Source organism: Amphiprion ocellaris, chromosome 18, assembly GCF_022539595.1.
Source record: "Amphiprion ocellaris isolate individual 3 ecotype Okinawa chromosome 18, ASM2253959v1, whole genome shotgun sequence".
NCBI classification, from domain to species: Eukaryota; Metazoa; Chordata; class Actinopteri; family Pomacentridae; genus Amphiprion; species Amphiprion ocellaris.
Window position 1 is genome coordinate 29,689,068 of NC_072783.1, and position 20,713 is coordinate 29,709,780.

At 39.6% G+C, this 20,713-nt stretch overlaps 1 protein-coding gene across 2 annotated transcripts in view; it reads left to right on the forward strand.

Annotated features, from left to right (window-relative positions):
- The first annotated feature begins 1,542 nt into the window (after positions 1 to 1,542).
- LOC111574788 (vinculin) overlaps positions 1,543 to 20,713 on the forward strand; it is a 31,755-nt gene continuing 12,584 nt past the window's right edge. For both annotated transcript variants that reach the window (XM_023279556.3, XM_023279557.2), the window contains exons 1-5: positions 1,543 to 1,895; positions 15,743 to 15,813; positions 18,357 to 18,507; positions 19,386 to 19,494; positions 20,567 to 20,689. In XM_023279556.3, the coding sequence (XP_023135324.1) occupies positions 1,728 to 1,895; positions 15,743 to 15,813; positions 18,357 to 18,507; positions 19,386 to 19,494; positions 20,567 to 20,689 (622 nt within the window). In that variant the 5' untranslated portion in view covers positions 1,543 to 1,727. The remainder of the gene's footprint in view (positions 1,896 to 15,742; positions 15,814 to 18,356; positions 18,508 to 19,385; positions 19,495 to 20,566; positions 20,690 to 20,713) is intronic.

Consider the following 20,713-nt stretch of genomic DNA (forward strand, 5'->3'; position numbering starts at 1 on the left):
CTAATTAAAAAAAACAGTGAGTGGGCCCTTATTTGCACATATTATGCTGACTAACTTAGCTTTAAAAGTTATCCTCATTTTTACTGCACTGATTGCATTTACTTCTTTGAACCAGAGGATGGCGTCCACTGCTTGTAGAGGTTGTTAAAAGAGCAGCCAGTAACTCACAGCATTAAAGAACTTCTGCCCACACATTCTCATTGTAAATAACAATTACAACCCTTTCAGCTGTTTATATAAAGTATCCAAGAAACAAGATTGCCCATCTGGTTTTAGTCTGTGCTCTTCATGTATGACCTAGACTACACATGCTGTTTACACTGCTATGTTAGGACATTATGCCACTTGCATGCAGCAGCAGGAACCTGTCAGATCTTCTTATCAGCTGAGGAGTTGGACAGTAGGAGAAGGTGCAGACCACCCATCTCGAGCAGCGCTGTACATTCCAGCATGGACACACGGGGCGGCCTTGTCAGCAACTGGATAGCTGAAGAAACAGCAGGCCATCTTTGATGTCTATATTCAGGATGGATCCTGCTAGAAAGTGCCTTTATGTGACTTTTGGGAGTTGCAGGGTGAAATAGAATGGGTGCCAGTGACAGTATAGTATAGTACAATAAGGACAAAGTCAATATAACGATGAAATTGTGAGCTCTTCATTGACAATTGCTATAATAACCCTGTATGTAAAAGGAATGCATATCAGCCCCTTGTATGTTTACTCAAGGGTTCAAACGGAGCAACTTCCTTGATTCTTTCTTTTTGGACTCTTCCTTTTTAGGCAATAGGCTGCTGCCTTGTAGCCCCTCTTGGGATTCTGTGGGAATTCCTTAGCTGGTTTGCTTGGCAGTTGGTTTTCAATCCTCAAAATATTGTTATTTCAGGATGTGAGGCTAACACCAAGACGGAATTGAAAATATGTGGCATGCTGGGCCACTGGCAAGGCTGGACTGTAAACAGTTCACTGTGTCTGGTGCTGTTTATAATAAGTGGGACAGGTATTTGGCTGATTATCTGGGGTCATTTCAATTAGTGTTGTGGTGTCTCAGTTGTTTCTTTTTTTCTACTCCACTGCATCCAAATTGAGATGCTCACAGAGACCGCAGCAGTGGTGGGAGGATTACAACAATAGTACTGAAGATTGTGTATATTTTTGAGTGTTAGTTTTTTAGGAATATTCTGTACTATCCTGCTTGTTTTCGGTAATCTGATCTCCTGTGAATTCCAGCTTGGATCTCAGAGCTGGAGGGCCAAAAGCAGAGCTTGTCTGCCTATTTAATACACACAGACTGGAATCCCTCTGCTCACTAACTGTAGACACATATTTCCCTTTTTAGGACATGAGGATCTATTACGTAATTTAGGGAGCACTCGGATCTCGAGCAAACTCGCCAGTGTGGAAGCGGGAGGGGCTAAAACAGAGCGGCACCGCGGCTGACCAATCAGAAGCCTGGGACGGTGTCTACTCCTCTTCTCATTGGCCAGAAGGCGGAGAACGTCCGTTGACGTTTAGGTTGCTCGCGCTCACACTGTGTCTGGGAGTTTTTCTCGTTGATGGTTTCACGGCAGTAGTTTGTAGTCTTCACACCGGAGGGAGAGACCGTCCCGGATAAGAACAAAAACGCAAGGCTGCTGGGATTGTTTTAGGCTTTTGTAGCGGGAGTTTGGGAGAAAACTGCCTTGGGTAGGAGGATATTTACTTGGAGAGTGAGCTTAAAGTTGTCACCATGCCGGTTTTTCACACGAAGACGATAGAAAGTATCCTGGAGCCGGTGGCTCAGCAGATATCCCATCTGGTGATAATGCATGAAGAAGGTGAAGTTGACGGAAAAGGTATCCCGGATCTGTCGGCGCCGGTGGCTGCCGTACAGGCGGCCGTTAGCAACCTTGTTCGGGTGAGTAACTTCACCTTCTTTGTAAAAATGTGTCTGGGATACTCAGATTGAGCTCGGCGGGTTTTGTAGGCTACCTGTCGCTTCGTCCCGCACCGAATTACCTCACGTTAACATTGGAAGCTAACTTAGCAGGTTGTGAATGTAGCTAGCTCTGTCTTGGGTGTTTTAATGGCAGAGAAGATGTGTACATGCTAATGAACTTTCTTGAAGTTATTTTGACTCGGGGCAAAGGGCAGTGACGCCCTTTTCCACTTGGAAATATGCCCTGCCTCCTCAGTGGCTGACTGCCATAGCTCGACGTTGGCACTACTGTAATGTGTGAGCCAGGTACAGCAGCAGACTACAGTTAATTACTTTTTAACCTGATCAGGTCCCTTCACAGAACAGCTGCACCTACACTAATTGTCTTTGAAGCGTTATGTGAACTAGATGAACCGCTAAGATTTCACCTGACACATCTTCACTGAAATCATACAGTATGTGGCACAGATTTTTGCACTGCCCATAATTTGCATCTAAAACAGATAACAGTGTCGTTATACAGTAGATAAACTGAAATGCTTTATGGGCCACAAGGTACAGAAGTGATCATTCATTCATTTCGTTCATTAAAGCCCTTAATCGTATATGTCCATCAGCTGTCAGTGGTTTGCTAATGTGAAGAAATTAAATTCAGAATCCATTAAGGATGCACAATTATGGGTCAACAATTTTAATTTACATGCATTCTGATGTTATATTAAACAGATTTATGTCCTGATTTGTAATCTCAGCTGGATCCCATCTGCAATAACTTATTTTGATAGCTGTCAACAAAAATTGTGACCCCCAGAATGTTTAGATGTATTTTATATTTTTTTTACTGTGGCTGAAGAAATGATGAAATATCTACTTCTTGTGCTGTCTGTGTAATGATGCAAAATGGTCTTTTTAGGTGTTTTTTTTTTCCATACTTAAAACCTCACCAGTATCGACAACTCTGATTGGTCAGATACTCTGAGTAATGCCCTGACATAAAAGGGAAACTGCTATAAACAGTGTCACTATGTTAAACCCTGATGACGCATCGGTACCTAAAACTAATCATTGTTTCCTGACCCATGACCTACAACCTGAAACTGAATATTTTGGCCAAAATTGTTAACGTACTAACCATCAAACTCAACCAAAAATACAATCTTCTTGGCAGATACAGTAGTTGTAATTTTGACTCTTTCTTGACGGACTATGGAGAACACTCATACATAGTCAGATCTAGTTGGTGCCCACACAGTAATTAAAATGTCTTTGGACCTATTAATTATGAATTTACAAACTTCTTTTTAAATGACATGCTACCCCCTGACCAGATGCAACTGTGGTTTTAGGTATTTTTAGAATCAAAAATGATGTAGCCACAATGGCGTTCCTCAAAACCACATTGTAACTATCATCCCAGTAAGTAAGGAAATGACAATGTTGTTTCCTCAAATTTTATCCTGAAATGCAAACTAGTACATGGCAAGTTTCCTACTAAGGAAACTGGGAGATACGAGTTGCCTGTCAGATACTCTGGCTCGTAAAGAAAGGAAGGGATACAGGCTAAATAAAGGCAGACGTGGTTCCTGTGGGTTCTTCACTCTTTCAGCCTGGTCAAGCACTGAGCCCCTGGCAGTTGTTGGGCGATAAATTTGGTCAATTACTTTGACGTCAGCAAAGGAATGTTTCATTTAGAGGGGTTGCCTACTATTGGCCGGCAATTTATTTATTAGGTTTTATGGTCTGTAAGTATGTTAAGCTGGTTCACCTCATTCTGTGCCTTTGTTTTTCCTCAGTGCCAATTATCAAACTACAAGTATGTACCTCATTGTGTCCCTTGTTTATATGTTTACATCAGCCAGACTACCATCCTCCAGAGGGGCATTGTAGAGAGGTCTTTAGGAGGTTTGTTATGTTTATGTTTGGCAGAAGGCCTTTTCCACCAACAGTGGATAACACATTGCACATTGTAAAGTCATAGATGTCAGGCTATTGTAATACATCGTTATTCAGTTGTATGTTTGGCTTTGTAATCAATATTAAAGACATCTGCATGTAAAATTGAGTTATTATAGATGCATGTGCTAGTTTGCCTTTTAAAGGAGTTGTAATGATGAGCGTGCAAGGAAAATTAGACACAATACTTCTCAATTTAGATAGGCAGTTCATCCATGCACAGTTGCAGGGCTTATACACAGTGATATGGATATTTTTCAAAGTGCATTTTTTAAATTCTGCAGGCCTTAAACCACAGGCACTGTGGAATAATTAATGTTGTACACAGGAGACATAGAGGCTTTTGCAGTGTTGCAGCAGTTAAGTTGTAAACTTATAACTGCTAGTGCTAACCAACTGCAGAGAAACCAGTATATATATATGTCCCCCAGAGTTGTTGTTGTTTCAGTAGTCTGCTTATTACCCAAGCCAATATTGTGCATACATAATTGGAGGTGTGACATGATTGTTTCCTAATGTCTCCATTTTTCATGCACAGAAACACACAAATCAGAGTTTTTGGAAAATCTGCTCTTTAGAAAGCGTTGTTGGGCATATATTGAACACATGTAGATTCAATTTAACCCCATAGTTTAACTGTTTTTAGTACAAGAACTCAGATAAATCCACTTATTACCTGTCCAGTTTTTGTGACTTGCCAGTAAAGAAAACATAACATGTAATAGATAGAGAGCTAAACAAGAGGGAATAATGGACTTAGATTTATCAGGTGGACTCTTGACTTGCGTTGTTGGATGTGTAAATGTAGTCATTACTTTTAACATTATAAAAGATAATCTAAATATCTGTGAGATGGGGCTGCATTTAAAAAGGAAAAAAAAACCTTCAAGTAATCAATTACTTGTTTGGTCTAGAAAATGTTAGAAAATGGAGCCCTTCACTTAATTGACAACTAATGGATAAATCAGTAAATGGTTGCAGCCCTGTTATCAACCAGTTCCTATGCCACCAAGTGGAGAAGAAAAAAATCAAATATAGCTTTGAATATAGGAACCTGACATTATTGCTGATTAATTTAACATGAATACAGTCAGCACGTCCTGACTCATGAATATCGCTCATGCATTCGTAACTGTCTGGGGGTGAAAGGATCCAGGCTCTCTGGATATGCAGAATTGTGATCAGATGTTTCCAACAGTGGCATGAAAAAATACAAGAGTCTGTAATTATTTCCAGTTGCTGTAGCAACATTACAACATGTACAGTGTTATGAGATCATTGAAGTTAAGGATCAGATATAATGTCTTCTGGTTTCAGTCCAATGAATCATACATTGCAAAACTTAAATGAGAAGACAAACACTGTGACTGTTATCTTTGACTTCTTCTCAGATAATCTAAAGCATAACCTAGATTACTTTTTCTCACCCGTTTTAAGCCACTTTCTCTAAGTAAGTCTCATTAGCAAAGTAAACATCTAACTGGAGAGTAAGTCACTGTTCAGGAAAGGATGATCCTAGAGAGGGAAAGGGATGAAGCCTTCTAATTGCATGTCTCCAGACATTGTCAGGATGGGGTTGTGTCAAAGAACAGCTTTTCACCTCATTGTCCATGCTTCCCAGAAAACCACATGGTTTGCAGACTTCCTCCTTCATGAATTTTGTCCAAGATCCAGAAGCTTGAATACAGCTAATCAAGGTGGATTTGAAATGACCTAAAAATCTGACAGAAATGGGCTTACAGTTGATTATCCCTATCAAATTACATATTTGAATAGTTGTGGTATCTGATTTCCTGACAGAAGCACCTTTCAGGATGCTGAGGAAATCTGGTGCAAATGTGCAGACTTTTAAATTATTTATTTTTAAGGACCTAATCTTATTATTCCAGTTGCATGGAGATAAAAGTGCAGCCCTTGACCTAGTATTGTTAGTGTAGCACGACCACAAACCAGTGTGAGTCATATGCTCGTTTAACCAAGACCCTTCAGTAGTGCTCAGCATCTTTGACGTGTTACCTCTGATTGAAACAATGAGCTAGACCTCAATTAAAGATGAATGTGAGGAATGTGAAGAATTCCCAACGAGCTGGAATGTATCCCAGCTCAGAGGGGGGGTTGGGCTGACCCTTGGAGTGAGCAAACCTTACTGAAATATTGAGAAAGATTATCAGTTAACAAGCCTTCACATAGAAAAGTCTGTGTTCACATGACAGGAGGTCAGCTTCGTCTGTGCCTGTGATATCTGTTTTCCTGTGATAATGCAGGATGTGGTGAGCTGCTTTGGGTTGGCTGAAATAATGTGAGAGGCAGTGTGTTGAGTGCTTGTGCCATAAGCAAGACTAGTGCTTATTGCTCAAGTAGCTGTTGCAGCAAGGGTATAAAATAAGAAAAACAAGTACCTAAAAACCTGCTGAGTTGTTTATAATAAACCAACATCAATGTTACCTCTTTACCTTCATTCACATGTAATACTTGGAATTTTTCTTTTCTTTTTTTCTCATATTTCTGTTTGGTTACATTGTCAAGCTGAGTTTGTGTTGCTGAAAAACTTTTAAATTTCAACAATCGTATTGCATCTGAAATATTTTTGCTCTACATACTGCAGTTAAGTAGACTTACAAATGTTTATGTTGTATATTGAGTTATTGTTGAGAGTTTAAATATCTCCCTTCTTTGATAAATGTCAGAACAACATGCTTGTCTGTGTCAGCAGTCAACCTTTAGAGTGAGCTATGCAGGCTTTTTTTTATGAAAGGCCTGTTGTACTTTATTTTTATAGCTTCTTTTTATAGGCGTGGGATAAGAAAAAAAGAATGCCAGCGATGTAGGGTCCTGGAACAGATACAGTCATGAAGGTTTTTTCCTGTTTGCATAGATCACATGACTTGTGGAGATTGTACTATCGCTTGATGCCTCTGTAGTTGCTGTTTGTATGAAAAACTACTAGCTTCTGCAATATTCTTGAGATTACAAAATACTACTGTGCTTTATGCAACACCAAAAAAACGCAGTTAGTGGAAGTTGGGCTCAACTGCAATCTTTGTGTGAGACATACTTCTTACTCATTCTTCACAAACACACTTGGAAGTTCTCAACAGTTTCTTAAATGTCTTTAAACTTTGAGAGAAAAAGAACAGCTGCAATGTGAGGAAGTGTCTGATTAGTTTGGAAAGAACAAAATGGGGTTTGATCCGTATTTGATGAGGTCTTGCATAGTCATTTTAGTCACCTAGTTTTGTAATCCTATACAGATGGGAAACAAATATATTCATTAACTAAAGTGCTTTAAAGGAATACAAAAGAAAACACTTCCTATTACCTGGTACTCACGCTTCCTGCACTTTGTCAAGGGAAACCATTTCATGCAGCTCACCATTGAATCTGTCGTCTTTGCAATAATACAAGGACTGTGGATTCAGAAATTTTAGCAAAAAGAGATCTTCACAGAATTTAAAAATAAAGTTATGCTATGGACATGTTATGGATACTGCACTTTTAGCCTGATGAAGAATTGTTAGGATAGAGGGATGTGGAGGTGGATTCCGTTAAAGAGGAAATACTGGAAGCCAAATCAGGAAGACCCAGCAGCTGTTAGCCCCACTAAGAACAAGAGAGTGACGCAGCGAAGGGAAACCCCTTTCCCTGGACAATGGGATGTTTATGACTGCAGACCATGACAAAGGACACAATGCACCAGGGCCGTCATTTTTCTCACTAAAAACTCAAGTTTGAATAACTGAGATAAAACACTAATTTAACTTGAAGTATTCTGAATGCGACCCATGTTCTAATTTGTAAAAGCTACTGTCAGTATTACTTATCTTGATCCCATGCTGGATTTGAAATTAACAAGGTACCAGCACTCTAAACCTGAAATGTGGATAGCTAGCATACTATTTCAAGATTTCAGGGCTCAGCTAGTGAAGAAGTTGGAGTTTTTATCCAGCATTTTTCCAGCTGATATAGACCACAAATTGTGGCAAGAAAAAGTATGTCACTGTTGGAAAGTACTGTTTTACTGCTTTTATTGGTCATAAAATGTGATTGCATCTTCATCTGAATCACAAATAGAGACTAGCAAGTTAGTAACACATAAAAAATTCTAGTCATTTGTGTCAAATGTTAAACATTCCCAGTGCTTTTGATTTAAAAACTGGTTTAAACGACCTTTAGCTGGAATGTTCTGAAACTAATGTTAAGTAAGAGTGTTGGATCGTTCTTCATAACAGAATGTTCAGTTCAGTCATTAGGATGTCAGGTGTCTTGACTCTGGCACTCCAAAATGTGGACAGTCTTTGTTTAAAGTCATTATTCAGTAATACTTTTTTAAAGGTTATTTTCCTGCTGCATCTCCCAGTTTCTATTGAGTTACAGCTGGTGTACAGTCACCCTGACACTATCCTGTAAGATACCTTCATAAATGTGTGAATAAAAGTGGTTCCCATGATGGTGACAAGCAGTCCAGGGATAGCAGCAGCAACTCATGCTGCTACCTCCACCATACTTCACCTCTTTGATGATGTTTTCATGTTGCTATACAAACCAAACAGCTATTCTTTTGGTTTATCAGTCCTTAAAACATTTTCCCAGGAGTGTCCAAGTGCCCTTTGGCAACTTTTAGGCACACAGTTGTTTTGTATCATTTGCCATTGATGTCATGCCTGTTAAGTAATTTAGTTATGGTAGACTCAAGAGCACTTACAGTAAGCTTCTTGTTTTTTGTTCTTCTTTTTACCTCATTTAGTATTGTGCAGTGTGCTTTTCGAGTAATTTTTGCTGTGCGCCTGCTTTTAGGAAGAAAACTCACAGTGCTGCTAAATTGTCTGAGATCTTCTAAGTCTTTCCAACTTTCTGCAAATCATCAGTTCATCTCTTTGTGGGAGGCATGGTCCACATCTGCAAAAGTTTCTTGTTGAGTGTTTTCTTATACGTCAAAACAGCTTCAACCGGCACCTCCAATCTTGTTTCTTCATCCATGTTTGCTAGCTCCACCCTGCTTTTGCAGATGTTATCAGCATAGGGGATCTCATACTTTTTCCATCCTATACTTTTAACATTTAAATGATGTATTCAGCATGGACAAGAAAAATACAAGTAAATTGTAAATTAGTTTGTTGATAATTGTTACTTAGACAAATTTATCTCTGAAAGATTAATTTACTTCTTTGCTGCCTCTGTATTGGACTGCACATAGCAGCTGCACATACTTATTTCCTCTCTTGACTTTTTTTGAACAGGAAACGGGCTATTTTTTTTCAGCATTCTGTACGGTTGGCTACTTGCCCAATTCAAGCATTACCCTAACCCTAATTTAGATTCAGTGACTTTGAGTTTTGCTAGTTTCTTAGATTTTACATGCAGTAGCTGAGTTCATTGATAGACTCTGACATCTGAGTGAACACTTTGTAGAAAACTGATTTTGTCTATTACATGTGTGGTCTATGAGCTTTTTAAATTAATAAAATAATTAATTTTTTCCCTGTGTTTAAATTGGGGTTTAAATATTTCAAGTATAGTGTTCTCATCCAACAATGCTCAGAGGGATTTAGATTCACCAGAAGGTGACAAATCAGTTTATGTATTGAAACACTTAATTTGTTGGCTAGATGTAATGTTGCCTTCATAGATGTCGTTAAATGCCATAAAAATTATTCATTGTTCTGTTAGCCATCTCCGTTCTGTTGAAAACAACTTACTTATGACCAGACTTCTGTTGACTCGCTCTTCTTAAGAGGAGGACTCACACTGACGCTCCCTAGTAACTCTGTATGACCTGCAAGACTCTTGCAACATGAGATATCTAGCTGTGATATATATTTTCTCTAGCTGAGCGGCCTGGGTGCTGTTTGATTTGTGACTTTCATCACCTTGGACACGCCGTGTGCAGCTACTTCCTGAACCAAATTAATAAACCATGCTTGACACCTCTTGACAGATGCATGATAAAGGCATTGCCCTTCAGTGCAACCTCTCTCCTGTCCCTCTGAGTCATTATTAGTCAAAAGCCATTTGATATCTTAGAATGCAGCACTTGCTGCTTCTCAGACTATTGATCAAAGGTACCTAATGGAGTGCTATGCCATCAAATTCTCATCAGATTGCAGTGCAAAGTCACTTAGAGGAGAATCAGTGTCTGACACTGTGAGGAACTAAACCTCTGTGGAGGATAAAATGCAGTGTATTTTCTAGTATGCTGTTACAGGCAGTGGTGTCACTGCTTGCCAAATTTTGCCATCATACATCTTTGTGGTCACCATGGCTAACACAGCATTGTGCTAAAACTGCCCAACATGTGAAAGGCAGGCTGTGTCTTGGCAGCCTCGAGGCTTTCAGAGTGGCCTTTCTTCTTCTGGCAGAGCGATGGGCCGCTGTCAACAAAGCCATGTCTGTTCTAAAGGAGCAGCCACTTTATCAAGCTACTTCACAACACAGGGTTTCCACACAGCACTCTTGGACGGTAAAAAGAGTGGCAGTATTTCCACTCCAGACACAAATGGTAAATGAGACTGACAATCAGAGGCGTTGTAATGGCAGCTTGGAAGAAGATGACACAGACTCAGTGAATGGTTTTAAAAAGAAGGTGGAAGTGAACAGCTGCTCTTCCTTAAAGCGGTTTACTAGAATCTATTTGGGGACTAGTTGCATTGTGGTATGGGTTGTGGGCCTCAATTCTAAGTATAAATAAGTTGAAGCTGGACACTCACTTATCTCTTTCTTCCATGTTTTCTGTCTTCACTGTTATCTACAAAATACAGAACAGTATCAAAAAATGCTACATTTACTAATATTCAGTGAGAAAGCTTCTATCCAGTTTTATATAACTAACTTTAATATCTTTGGATTCAGGGGCCTTTTGGTCAGACAAGACTTTCAATTTGTTGCCATTCTAGGGTCTGAGAACTCCAGATAGAGATGTCACTTTCTTCTTTTATTTTATTGAGGAAACTCCTAATATTTTAGGCCAAAAGAAATCCAACAGATAAATCATGAGTCAAATAAACTTTAATTGCAGCCCTAGTGTCAAACACGGTCATCGTTGGTACGATGAGAATGTAGGTTAAAATCATGACAGAGGATCAGAATAGTAGAGAAGGCCAAGCATCTCAAACTGCTTGACAACAACAGTTATAAACTAGGGTCACAGCTCTATTTTTAAAGCAAATTGTTTGGATAGCTGCTGCAGACTGTTTTTGAACTTCAGACAACAGGAAGAGGCTTGACAAGGGAGGAGGAAAAGGAAGAGAGCGATGACATGCTGAATCCACTACCGAGACCCTCTAATCTGCCTGGTTTCAGAGACTCCTACATGATGCTTTGGGGAGAATGTGACTCAGCGCTCGTTAAATGCTGCTTAGCTTCTGGCCTCCACGTTTCTGTTCTATAATGCCGTCATTCCTTCTCTTCTCCTTTGTTAAGTTTAGGTCATGTCTAAACTTGACTTGATCGTCTATAAATATTTTTGTTGAGTTGGTTCTGTGCAGAGATTACACAAGCAAGTGTAGCAAGTTTTTCAGTTAGAACTGCAGCTCAGTACCTGAAAACAACAGTTCCCAAACTTTTCAGTTTACCAACCGATGCTAGAGACTTGCACCTCTTGCTGTCCCTAGAGCCGGTTGAAGCATCCAAACACTGCCCACAGTTGCTCACAGGTACTAACAGATCTATCCAAATATTATTATAATGACACCACAAAGGGACATGGTAACCTAACAATTAAAATACTTTTACACTAATTTAATGTAGGCTATGAGCAGAATACATCCCTCACAGTAATCTCCATGTTTAAACATGTTGTGTTGAGAAAACAGTATTTAGGAGCAGCCAACTTACAAGTGATGTTTGTGTAATGAGCAGCATTTACCTACTCTTTATAGTTTTAGGAACAAATATGGCTAAAATATGCTACTCCTTATCATGTTTACATTTTATTTCATTTGTTGAAAAGGTCTTGGGTGCCCTTCTTAGTGTCACATGACCTTCTTCAGGGTAGCCCTATTCCCGTTTTAGGAAGCACTGCCTTGGATAAGGTGTCCTCCAAGATCAGAAAGCAAATACAGCTGCAGAGAAGTTTATATTTTCATGATCAGTTGATCTAAAGAAATGTATTTATTGTGCCGTTTTATAAAATGTCAAAAAATATAAGCTACGAGAATTCAAAGTGACATCTTCAAGAAGACTTAGTTGGCCTCACCAACAGTTTAAAGACACATAGATGTAGAAAAGCAAGCAAATCCATACATGGTATAAATTTTGAGCAGGAAAAGGTATTGAGTTCCTATTTAAAGACTTTGGTATTTAACTGACTGTCAAATTGATTTGCTTTGCTGCTGTTACTGTGACAAATCAGTTCATCAAATGACTGTTTAAGTGGGAGTTAAGTAATTTTTAAAATAATTTTTCCAGTTTAGTGTTTGTACTGGTGTGCAAATGATACATTTCAGACATATGGTACAGATTTTCATGACTGGGGCATTGTCCTGAGGGAAATATATGTCCAGATGTAGCTTATATACAGTTTCCAGAAGACTGAACAAAATTGTAAATGCACTCCAACGAAGTGAAACTTTTTTAGAATGCGAAACAACAACAAAAGTTGAACAGGAAAGGACAGCTTTTAGTAGCTGTCAGGATGGCATATATGCACTGCCACTTCTCTCCAAGATGGACAACCTCCTGTGCAAAGCTTTAGTTTTAGTTTGGCACAACCTTTGGCCCTAATTTACAACCCCTGAGTTATTCACAGTCCCTCAGGTGCAGTGAAAACAGAGTGAGGAGATGTATGTCTGCTCTGCTTCATTACTGCCTCCACGTCAACCATCTGGAATGGTTCTGCTTCTGCCTGTAGTCAGACACGTTGACAAGCCCTCTGGGAACGCTCACTGTAGCATCAGAACGGCATCCTGAATACCCAAAGTGAAGGAAGAATGCACTTTTTATTATTTCCAGTGGGGCTGCTTGGTTATTTTTGATTGGCAGTTGTGATCACCTCACTGTCACTAAGGCTGTCGCCATCAGTTGACGGTTCATTGTGATACAAAGAAATGTGTTTAATGATTTAAGTGTGTTTTTCTGTTCATTTTATGCTTCTCTTAGTTTTACATTAGTAGTATCATCACCTTTGACTGCTATGGTTTTGCTACAAATCCTGCAAATTAATGTCAATTTGATGCCTGTTGAAATGCAATCAGTCACTTATAAAATTTACACACCTGATGTAAACAGTTGATGCCATTACACTGTGGCACAAATGGTGAAAACGACATTGAATTAGTGATTGAAATACATTTCTGTTAGTTTTGCCCCGCTGTTTATATACAGATGAATGGAAGCAATTCTTCCACTTATGCAAAATGATCGTGGACATCTCAAATAATTGCAATCAGATCATTATATCACACACAATTTTGCACTATATTATAGTTTCAACATGTAGTTTATATTCCTTCAAAATTCTATGTAAAATCTAAAAGTAAAGCTCTAGCGTTTCTCTTTTTGGCAGTGATGCAGCTCATTTAACCCCGTCAGTCAGTGTGATCCATGCCCTCACTATGAACGCATGTGATCTCTCACCCATGGCAGCTCAACGTGGGTGAGTTGTGTCTCCCTACAGAGCTGAGGTCATGGTGGGGGAGGTGAGTCATTTTGGCATTTGAAGGAGAAGAGGCGTTCAGCTGCTTTACACATTATAACAGCGCCGAGGCCTGGCGTCCCCCCAGCAGCTGCCTCGTCGAAATAATGGTTCACCAGACGAGTAACAGGACATCATTCTGGAAAACTGCATGATTAAAGACAAAACTCCCTTAGGGGGAAAGTTGTGGTAACAGAGTTTGAACTCATGCATATGACATGCTATTGATGTATGAAAATGTGCTCAAGTTGCAAAAAAAGCTTTGGAATAGACCTAAACTTGAGACATTACTGAGCCAGTACAGCTGTGTCGACTGCTCTGAAACTTAGTGATGGAGCTGTAAGTGTTGACTGATACAAATCCTCATGACTGATGAAGGAGTCATTAGGGCTGCTGTGGTGGGTGTGTCCTATCTTCACTGTTTACCACTCCTGGTGTCATCTTTTAACAGTTTTAAATATGATAGCCAACTGGCTTTTCATTTTTAAAGGAAGAGCATGTGGCAACTTCTAACAACAATGTCAAAGTATTTTATAACTCCTCATGCAATGCCATCTTAATTAGCAGATTTTGGCTTTTAATATAACTTTGTGTCTTGTCAAAATTTTGTCTTGGTTATTACTGATGACAAGTGCCCTAATTTGAAAAGGTTTTGGTTGAGATAGAGGAAAAATTCTCCACTGAAGTAATGGGTTTACATTGCTGTAAGACAGAGTGCATTATCATTATAACACTTGCGCCATGGTGACTTGACAAAGGAAAAAAGTGCTTTAAACGTTTGTTTGTGGTCAGCATAGCCCATGGTTGAAGTTAGAATCACACAATGGCAAGTGTGAAGTGCTCTGCTATTTCTGTAGTTACTGCGTTTTAAGATTGTTCACTGATTTAGACCTATATTTGTAGGCTTATCTATGTGTGCTTCCCACCAGAAAGGAGTAGTCTGTTACCTGTGGCCATATTTAACAGTGTTTCTCAGTGCCATTCATCAGTATTACTGGTAGACAATGCTTTAGTGAGGCATTCAGAGAAATGGAGTATATGAAATTTCTGCATAAAAGTGTGACTCATCTGAGTATTTAGCCAAGAGTTTATAGCTGACTGTCCTCATAGCGATTTTTCTGAACCTCAGCGTCTTTTTTTTCCAGTTGTTTCCAGTTATGACAGAGCCAGTGTCTTTTTCAGAGCACTCTGTCTTTTTTGTGTGCCCAAACTCAGAGTTTCTTGTTGAAAATCTGTCAACTTTGCAGATATTCATGTCTAACCCAAGTTGTACTTTGGGTCAGACAGAAATGATCACAACAAGGCTGTGATGGTAGTCTATCATACAATAGCAGCTAAAGTGGTGATCTGTTGTCAAGATGTTGTTGTCATAGAAGCAAAACTCACTGGGATAAAGTGCTCCCCAGCACCAGTGTGTCTCTGCCAAAGAAAACAGCTACGTGGACATGTGCTCTAATCAACAATAGTACAGTATATAAGTGCTGTAGACTGAAATTAATATACTTCATGCAGTTTTTGCACATTTGGCCAATTTATGTAGCATATGATCAAAACATCCTGCAATCAAAACCAGCAAAAAAAAGGGAGTGGTGTCCACAGAATTCTTATATTTATACAAAACCATTTACGGTAATTACTCCGAGAAGGGTATGCAATGTGGGGCTTGATTTTATATGTAATTGTTGGTATACAGCTCAGAGTTTGATCCAAACACTCTCTGGGTTGCCATGTTCTCACTATGATCACCTTGTCACAGTTTTCTCCTTCAGTCCCCCCACCACTCTAAATATTGTAAAATGACTCTGATTGTGTGAGTGTATGTGTTGACACTGTAATGTACCAATGACTGGTTCAGGGGGTCCTCCCAGACCTTTGACCAGTGCATGCCTGGCTAAGCTGAGCTGCAGGCTCGGGTCCCCTCTGACCCTGAAAGAGATAAAAAAGAATGAATGACAAGATGGTGAAGTCAGCTTGAAGCCTAAAGTATATGTCACTCAGATCTCCTGCTTTCGAAAACCTCTTAACACCAAGTGAAATTGTCATCAATATACTAAATCTTACATAATTAAATAGAAAATTGTTGCATTTACATGTTTGAAATAATATGACTTGTGGTTTGAATTAATTGTTTGAGATCTCAAATGAATGAAAATGTACCAAATGTGGTAAAACATTGCTTGGAAAATGTTTGTCTTTGCTTTACTCCTGTTACACTCTGTTTCACTGTAGAATCTGTGTTTTCCAGGTTGGAAAGGAGACTGTACAAACCACGGAAGACCAGATCATGAAAAGGGACATGCCACCAGCTTTTATCAAGTAAGCACAGGAGGATCTTTTCAACACCCCATATTTATACAGTGGCAAACATCTCAATGTGTTTAGATTCAATAACTCTCTCCCTGCAGTATGTGAAACCCACTAGCCTCTCTTTGGCTCTCTTTCTCTCTTTATCTGTTGCAGCAATGGCTGGTTGTGCCCAGGCAAAGGTCAGACATGGCATGTTAAGTGCCTCAGAGTCTTGCCCTGGTGTAACATAAATACTTTTTGATCCGCAAGGAGTTCCTTTACCCTTAAGGAGCAGGGCCACAAACTCGTATAAATCCCCATAGGAGTTGCTGGCTGCTGCTTTTTGTTTTTTAGTTAACATGACAAAAAATTACATGTTGATGTAAAAATGAGAAATGTCCATATTTAATCAGTTTATTTCTTCACCTGGCTTACATGACATTGCCTAAATTGTTAATTTGTGCTTAGCTGCTGTCTCTCTCTATCATAGTCTCTCACCAATCCATATTACATGACAGACCACAGTCGAAGGGAGGGGCAAAGGCGGGTCCTGGGAGCCCCCAAGGTCAGGGATGAAATGCATTGGCAGGCGCAGGTCATCAGGCTCAACACATTTGGCGCCTCAAAGTCACATCGTCACCCTGTCGTCATCCATCAGCACATGTGCTGGAATGTGTCTCCTTCACTAAATATAGTGTCTGCCAGGGTCCGGTTAATGCATGGCTGTTCCTCTGTAGTGCATGTTGAAGGACACTGCTGGCTCGCTCTGCAAAGATACACACATACATCAGCCTCGATGTCATTCCCATACATTAGCCTTTATTTTTCAGGAAACTTGAGCCTTTAGAAGAATGGAAAGTGAGCTCGTCTTGTTTGGCCCTTTTGCAGCGCCTAAAATGTGGAAAACTGCAACGACATTCCCTTGTTTCTGGGGCAACAATTGGCCTGCAGGCAAAATTAGGAAGTCGATATACTGTGGGAACAGGAACATGTGTTGGTCCTTGGCTTGCTGCCTGTTTCTATGTGCAGAATGGCTGTTGAGATACTGTGCAGGTGACATGTATGATGCTGAATTAAATGGCTGAGCCTGCAGTTTGTTGCTGCTCTGGAATTTACTGGGTACATCACACCCAGGAGGCAACTATCAATCATTTTTGTGGAAGCAGGGGTTAAATTGGGCCAGAGCCAATCAGAGCAGCGCTCCAACTCTTGAGGCCCAAATCACATCCCGTGAAATCAAGTTGTCTTCACTGTCATGAGACAGTAAAAGGGCTGTAAGTCGACATCAAGACAGTATTATTTATGTAACCTACCATCAAAATTTTTCCTAATTTCATCATCTGTGTATTATATGGCACTACTTCATATTTAACCAGCTCCAGACTTGCTTTCGCATTCCTAGCTCACAAGACATAACTTAAGATTTAAACGGCCAGTTCTTTTCCAAAAGAAATAATTTTAGTTAGGATCCACTGAATAGATTTCTTCCAGAGTTTCCAGGAGTAGTTTGCCAGCTATAAGTTCTGAAAAAAATCTTCTTGGTGGACTATTTTTTAGAGTTATTGTTTCCAAGATCAAGGTGAAGTTCAGTTCTTTGGACTGTTTCATAGTTTCTCTTCAGGGCAGTGACAAAACCACATTCAATGTACAGTGAAACCATCATGACTTTGTGTTTCATTATGTTCTCGGTAAATCTTTAAATCCTTAAATAATATTTAAAAGTGAATTAAATGTATTAAAGACATATCTGGCTCCTCTGGATGCTAGTTTGCTATATATATGATATTTGAAGAAACACAACAAAAGGAAGCTCATGTCTTATGATTCCAAAGGGATTAGATAAATGTCATACCAGTACTAAATAGCAACATTTGGTTTGAATACACTTAGTGTCTTTGTGCATGATGTGAACAGTATATGTTTAAGCTGTTAGCCACACATACTTCTAGCTCATTAACAGAGAGGAAGCTATGACGGCAGTGTTTTAGTGATTAAGATCACAGTAAGCTGTTTGTATGATGAGTGAGCGCTCTGTAAATGGTGTGAAATGTTGATATCGCATTTCTCATTCAATAACTCAGAAATATGTTAATTTTTTCATGTCCTGATTACTTTAATTTACAACCAGTGCAAGTTACAGTAAATCAACTCAAGGTTAGTTAATTTCCCAGAAATTCATATATAAATAAACGCATGAATAATTATGGTTTTAGGCTTTGACATCGCTTGGTTTAGAGAGGACTATAATGTTTGTAATTCCCAGTTTAACCCCTGCAGAGCATTTCATTTGGGATTTACACTTCATTTGCTTCACAGTAGTATTTGCTTTTAGATGTGATGAAATATGGGATATAAGAAGAGGAAATAAAACAAAGTCATGTTTACACAGCAGTTACTGGATGTTATGGCGAGCTGTATCCCAAAGCTTCCACTTGTCTCCGCTGCAGGCAGTTTGCCGTTTCCACTTGTAATGTCCATTTGGCTTCCGAAGGGCTTTGTATCATCAGCATGACTCGTTTCAAGGATGTTTTTATAAACTAGTTTTTAAATCGATACTCTTCTGCTTTCCACAGAGTGGAGAATGCATGCACTAAGTTGGTGCAGGCGGCCTCTATGCTGAAAGCCGATCCATACTCTGTCCCTGCCCGGGATTACCTCATCGATGGCTCTCGGGGCATCCTGTCTGGGACCTCTGACCTGCTCCTGACCTTTGATGAGGCCGAGGTATTTATATATTCATTCATGTTTGTGAAATCTTATAACCAGTCATGCAAGTTTTGTTACAGGAACAACATATTGATTAGATGACACTACCAGATACCAGTTTAAGGGCTTCACTTTATTCCAGCACACCTCATTTGTGTAGCAGTTTTCTACATCATGCAGGATGTGGTTGTGTCCCTAATGCCAGAAACATATGTGAATTTGATTATGGCCCAGTGACCACTCATTCCTACTCTTGTACTCAGGAGTTGAGCTCAGCTGCAAGAGCCTCAGTGGCTTGTTAATGGACACTTGGGTGTGGCAAAGACTGCTGTCACAAGCTCTTCTAGTGTAAGGATAGTATCCATTCCTGCCTTCTTCTTCAGTACTGTAATGCCTGTAAAGAAGATAGAGAGGCAGATAAATATACTGCACATGTCTATGGAACTCTCCACATCTCAAAGATGCACTTCCTATAACTTGAAACAGACAGGAATGTCATCTATCAGGCCTGTCCTTCTTTTCTTCTGGGAGATGGAGAATAAGATAAAAAAAAAAGTTGCAGATCAGCGCTCTGCAAGCAGACAGCAGGCTCGCTGGCACTGTCTGCAGCAGTCAGCAGGAGTCATCAGTCAGCAGTGCCATCATGTTTTCCAATGCAGCTCAGGGATCACTCGGTATAATAAAGTGGTGACTCCAGCAGTCCACATAAAGCTGGAGTGAGGCAGGACAAAGGGGTTGGAATGTCAGTAGGCAGCATTATCAGAGTGTAATTAGAGGGAATGTGAATCGGAGGGGAGTGGGGGGAGGGACAGCGTTTGCATAATCACTTTTCTCTGGGAATGCAAGACTGTTTTCGAATTAGCTTTTGTTTTTGCTTTGTCACATCATTATCACAGGTCCGCAAAATAATCCGTGTGTGCAAAGGCATTCTCGAGTATCTGACCGTGGCAGAGGTGGTGGAGTCTATGGAGGATTTAATCACCTACACAAAGAACCTGGGGCCAGGTCAGTGTGCTGATGCAGTGACAAGTCTTGACTTAACACTGTCTCAGAATATCATTTTGCTGTCTTGGCCGGCTGATGTAGATGTTAACATTTAGTTTTTACTGTGTATGCTTGTTTTCCACTTCACTCTGCTAATGTAAAAGTAGAATACTTCAATTCAAAAATATTTTGTTTCAAGTAAAAGCCTTAAAATGTTAATTTACGCTTAGAGCTCACCAGACACTTTGTGTCCAAATTCTCATCACTTTTTCTCAGTTTAACTGCTGTGGGAGTATTTATTGCAGCAAGGTGCAGCCACATCAATTTATTTCTCAGACAATTACTAGTGACTTGACTTTGTGACAAAGTAGTACAAAATTAAATTTAAATGTACTTAAAATTTGAAGAGATCTTCAAGCTGCATACAGCTGTGCATTGGTCTCCACACCTTTTACTCTTCTGATTTGTCTAGTCTTTTAAATGTAATTATTTTTTAGACTAAATTTGATGTTAATTAGAAATGATTAAACAATATGTAACAAATTATGTAATTATGCTTGTTACATATTTGTGTATACGGAAGTAATAATGTTAAGAAGACATATCAAACTTCTGCAAAGTAATATTTTACAACTTTCTTCTTTCATTTTCACACTCATCTTTCTTGGCTGAATAAGTGACAAAGTCTCTGTTGTTTCATGATGAAGGTCTACTGCTCATCAAACAGCAGAACTTATTCTTTCTGAAGGTACTAGTTGTTTCTCTGTGTGCCAAATAGAAATCAGCAAATTTGTGCCGGGTCTTCAATGTGCATGAAAAACAAATGCAAAATGCAATGAAGGGCTCTGGGGGGTCCAAGATAAAGTGGCCATTGGGGACCCTTTGTTTTGGGGGTGGTTCGGGTGAAAATAGTCTGGAGATTATAGGGTTAATAGTATATTTGTGTATGTATATAGAGGCTGTATTGAATACGATTCAACTGCATCTTGGTGAGAAAATGTTGTGAACTGGGAAATTGGATAATAAACAGCTTCAATGTGACATCTAAACTAAAGTGGGGTCTTTCCACCTCTGTTTTGTTGCCTGTGTCCAGGTATGACGAAGATGGCAAAGATGATAGATGAGCGACAGCAGGAGCTCACACATCAGGAGCATCGTGTGATGTTGGTCAACTCCATGAACACAGTCAAGGAGCTGCTGCCCATCCTCATCTCAGGTTATCACACACTACTTTCTTGTT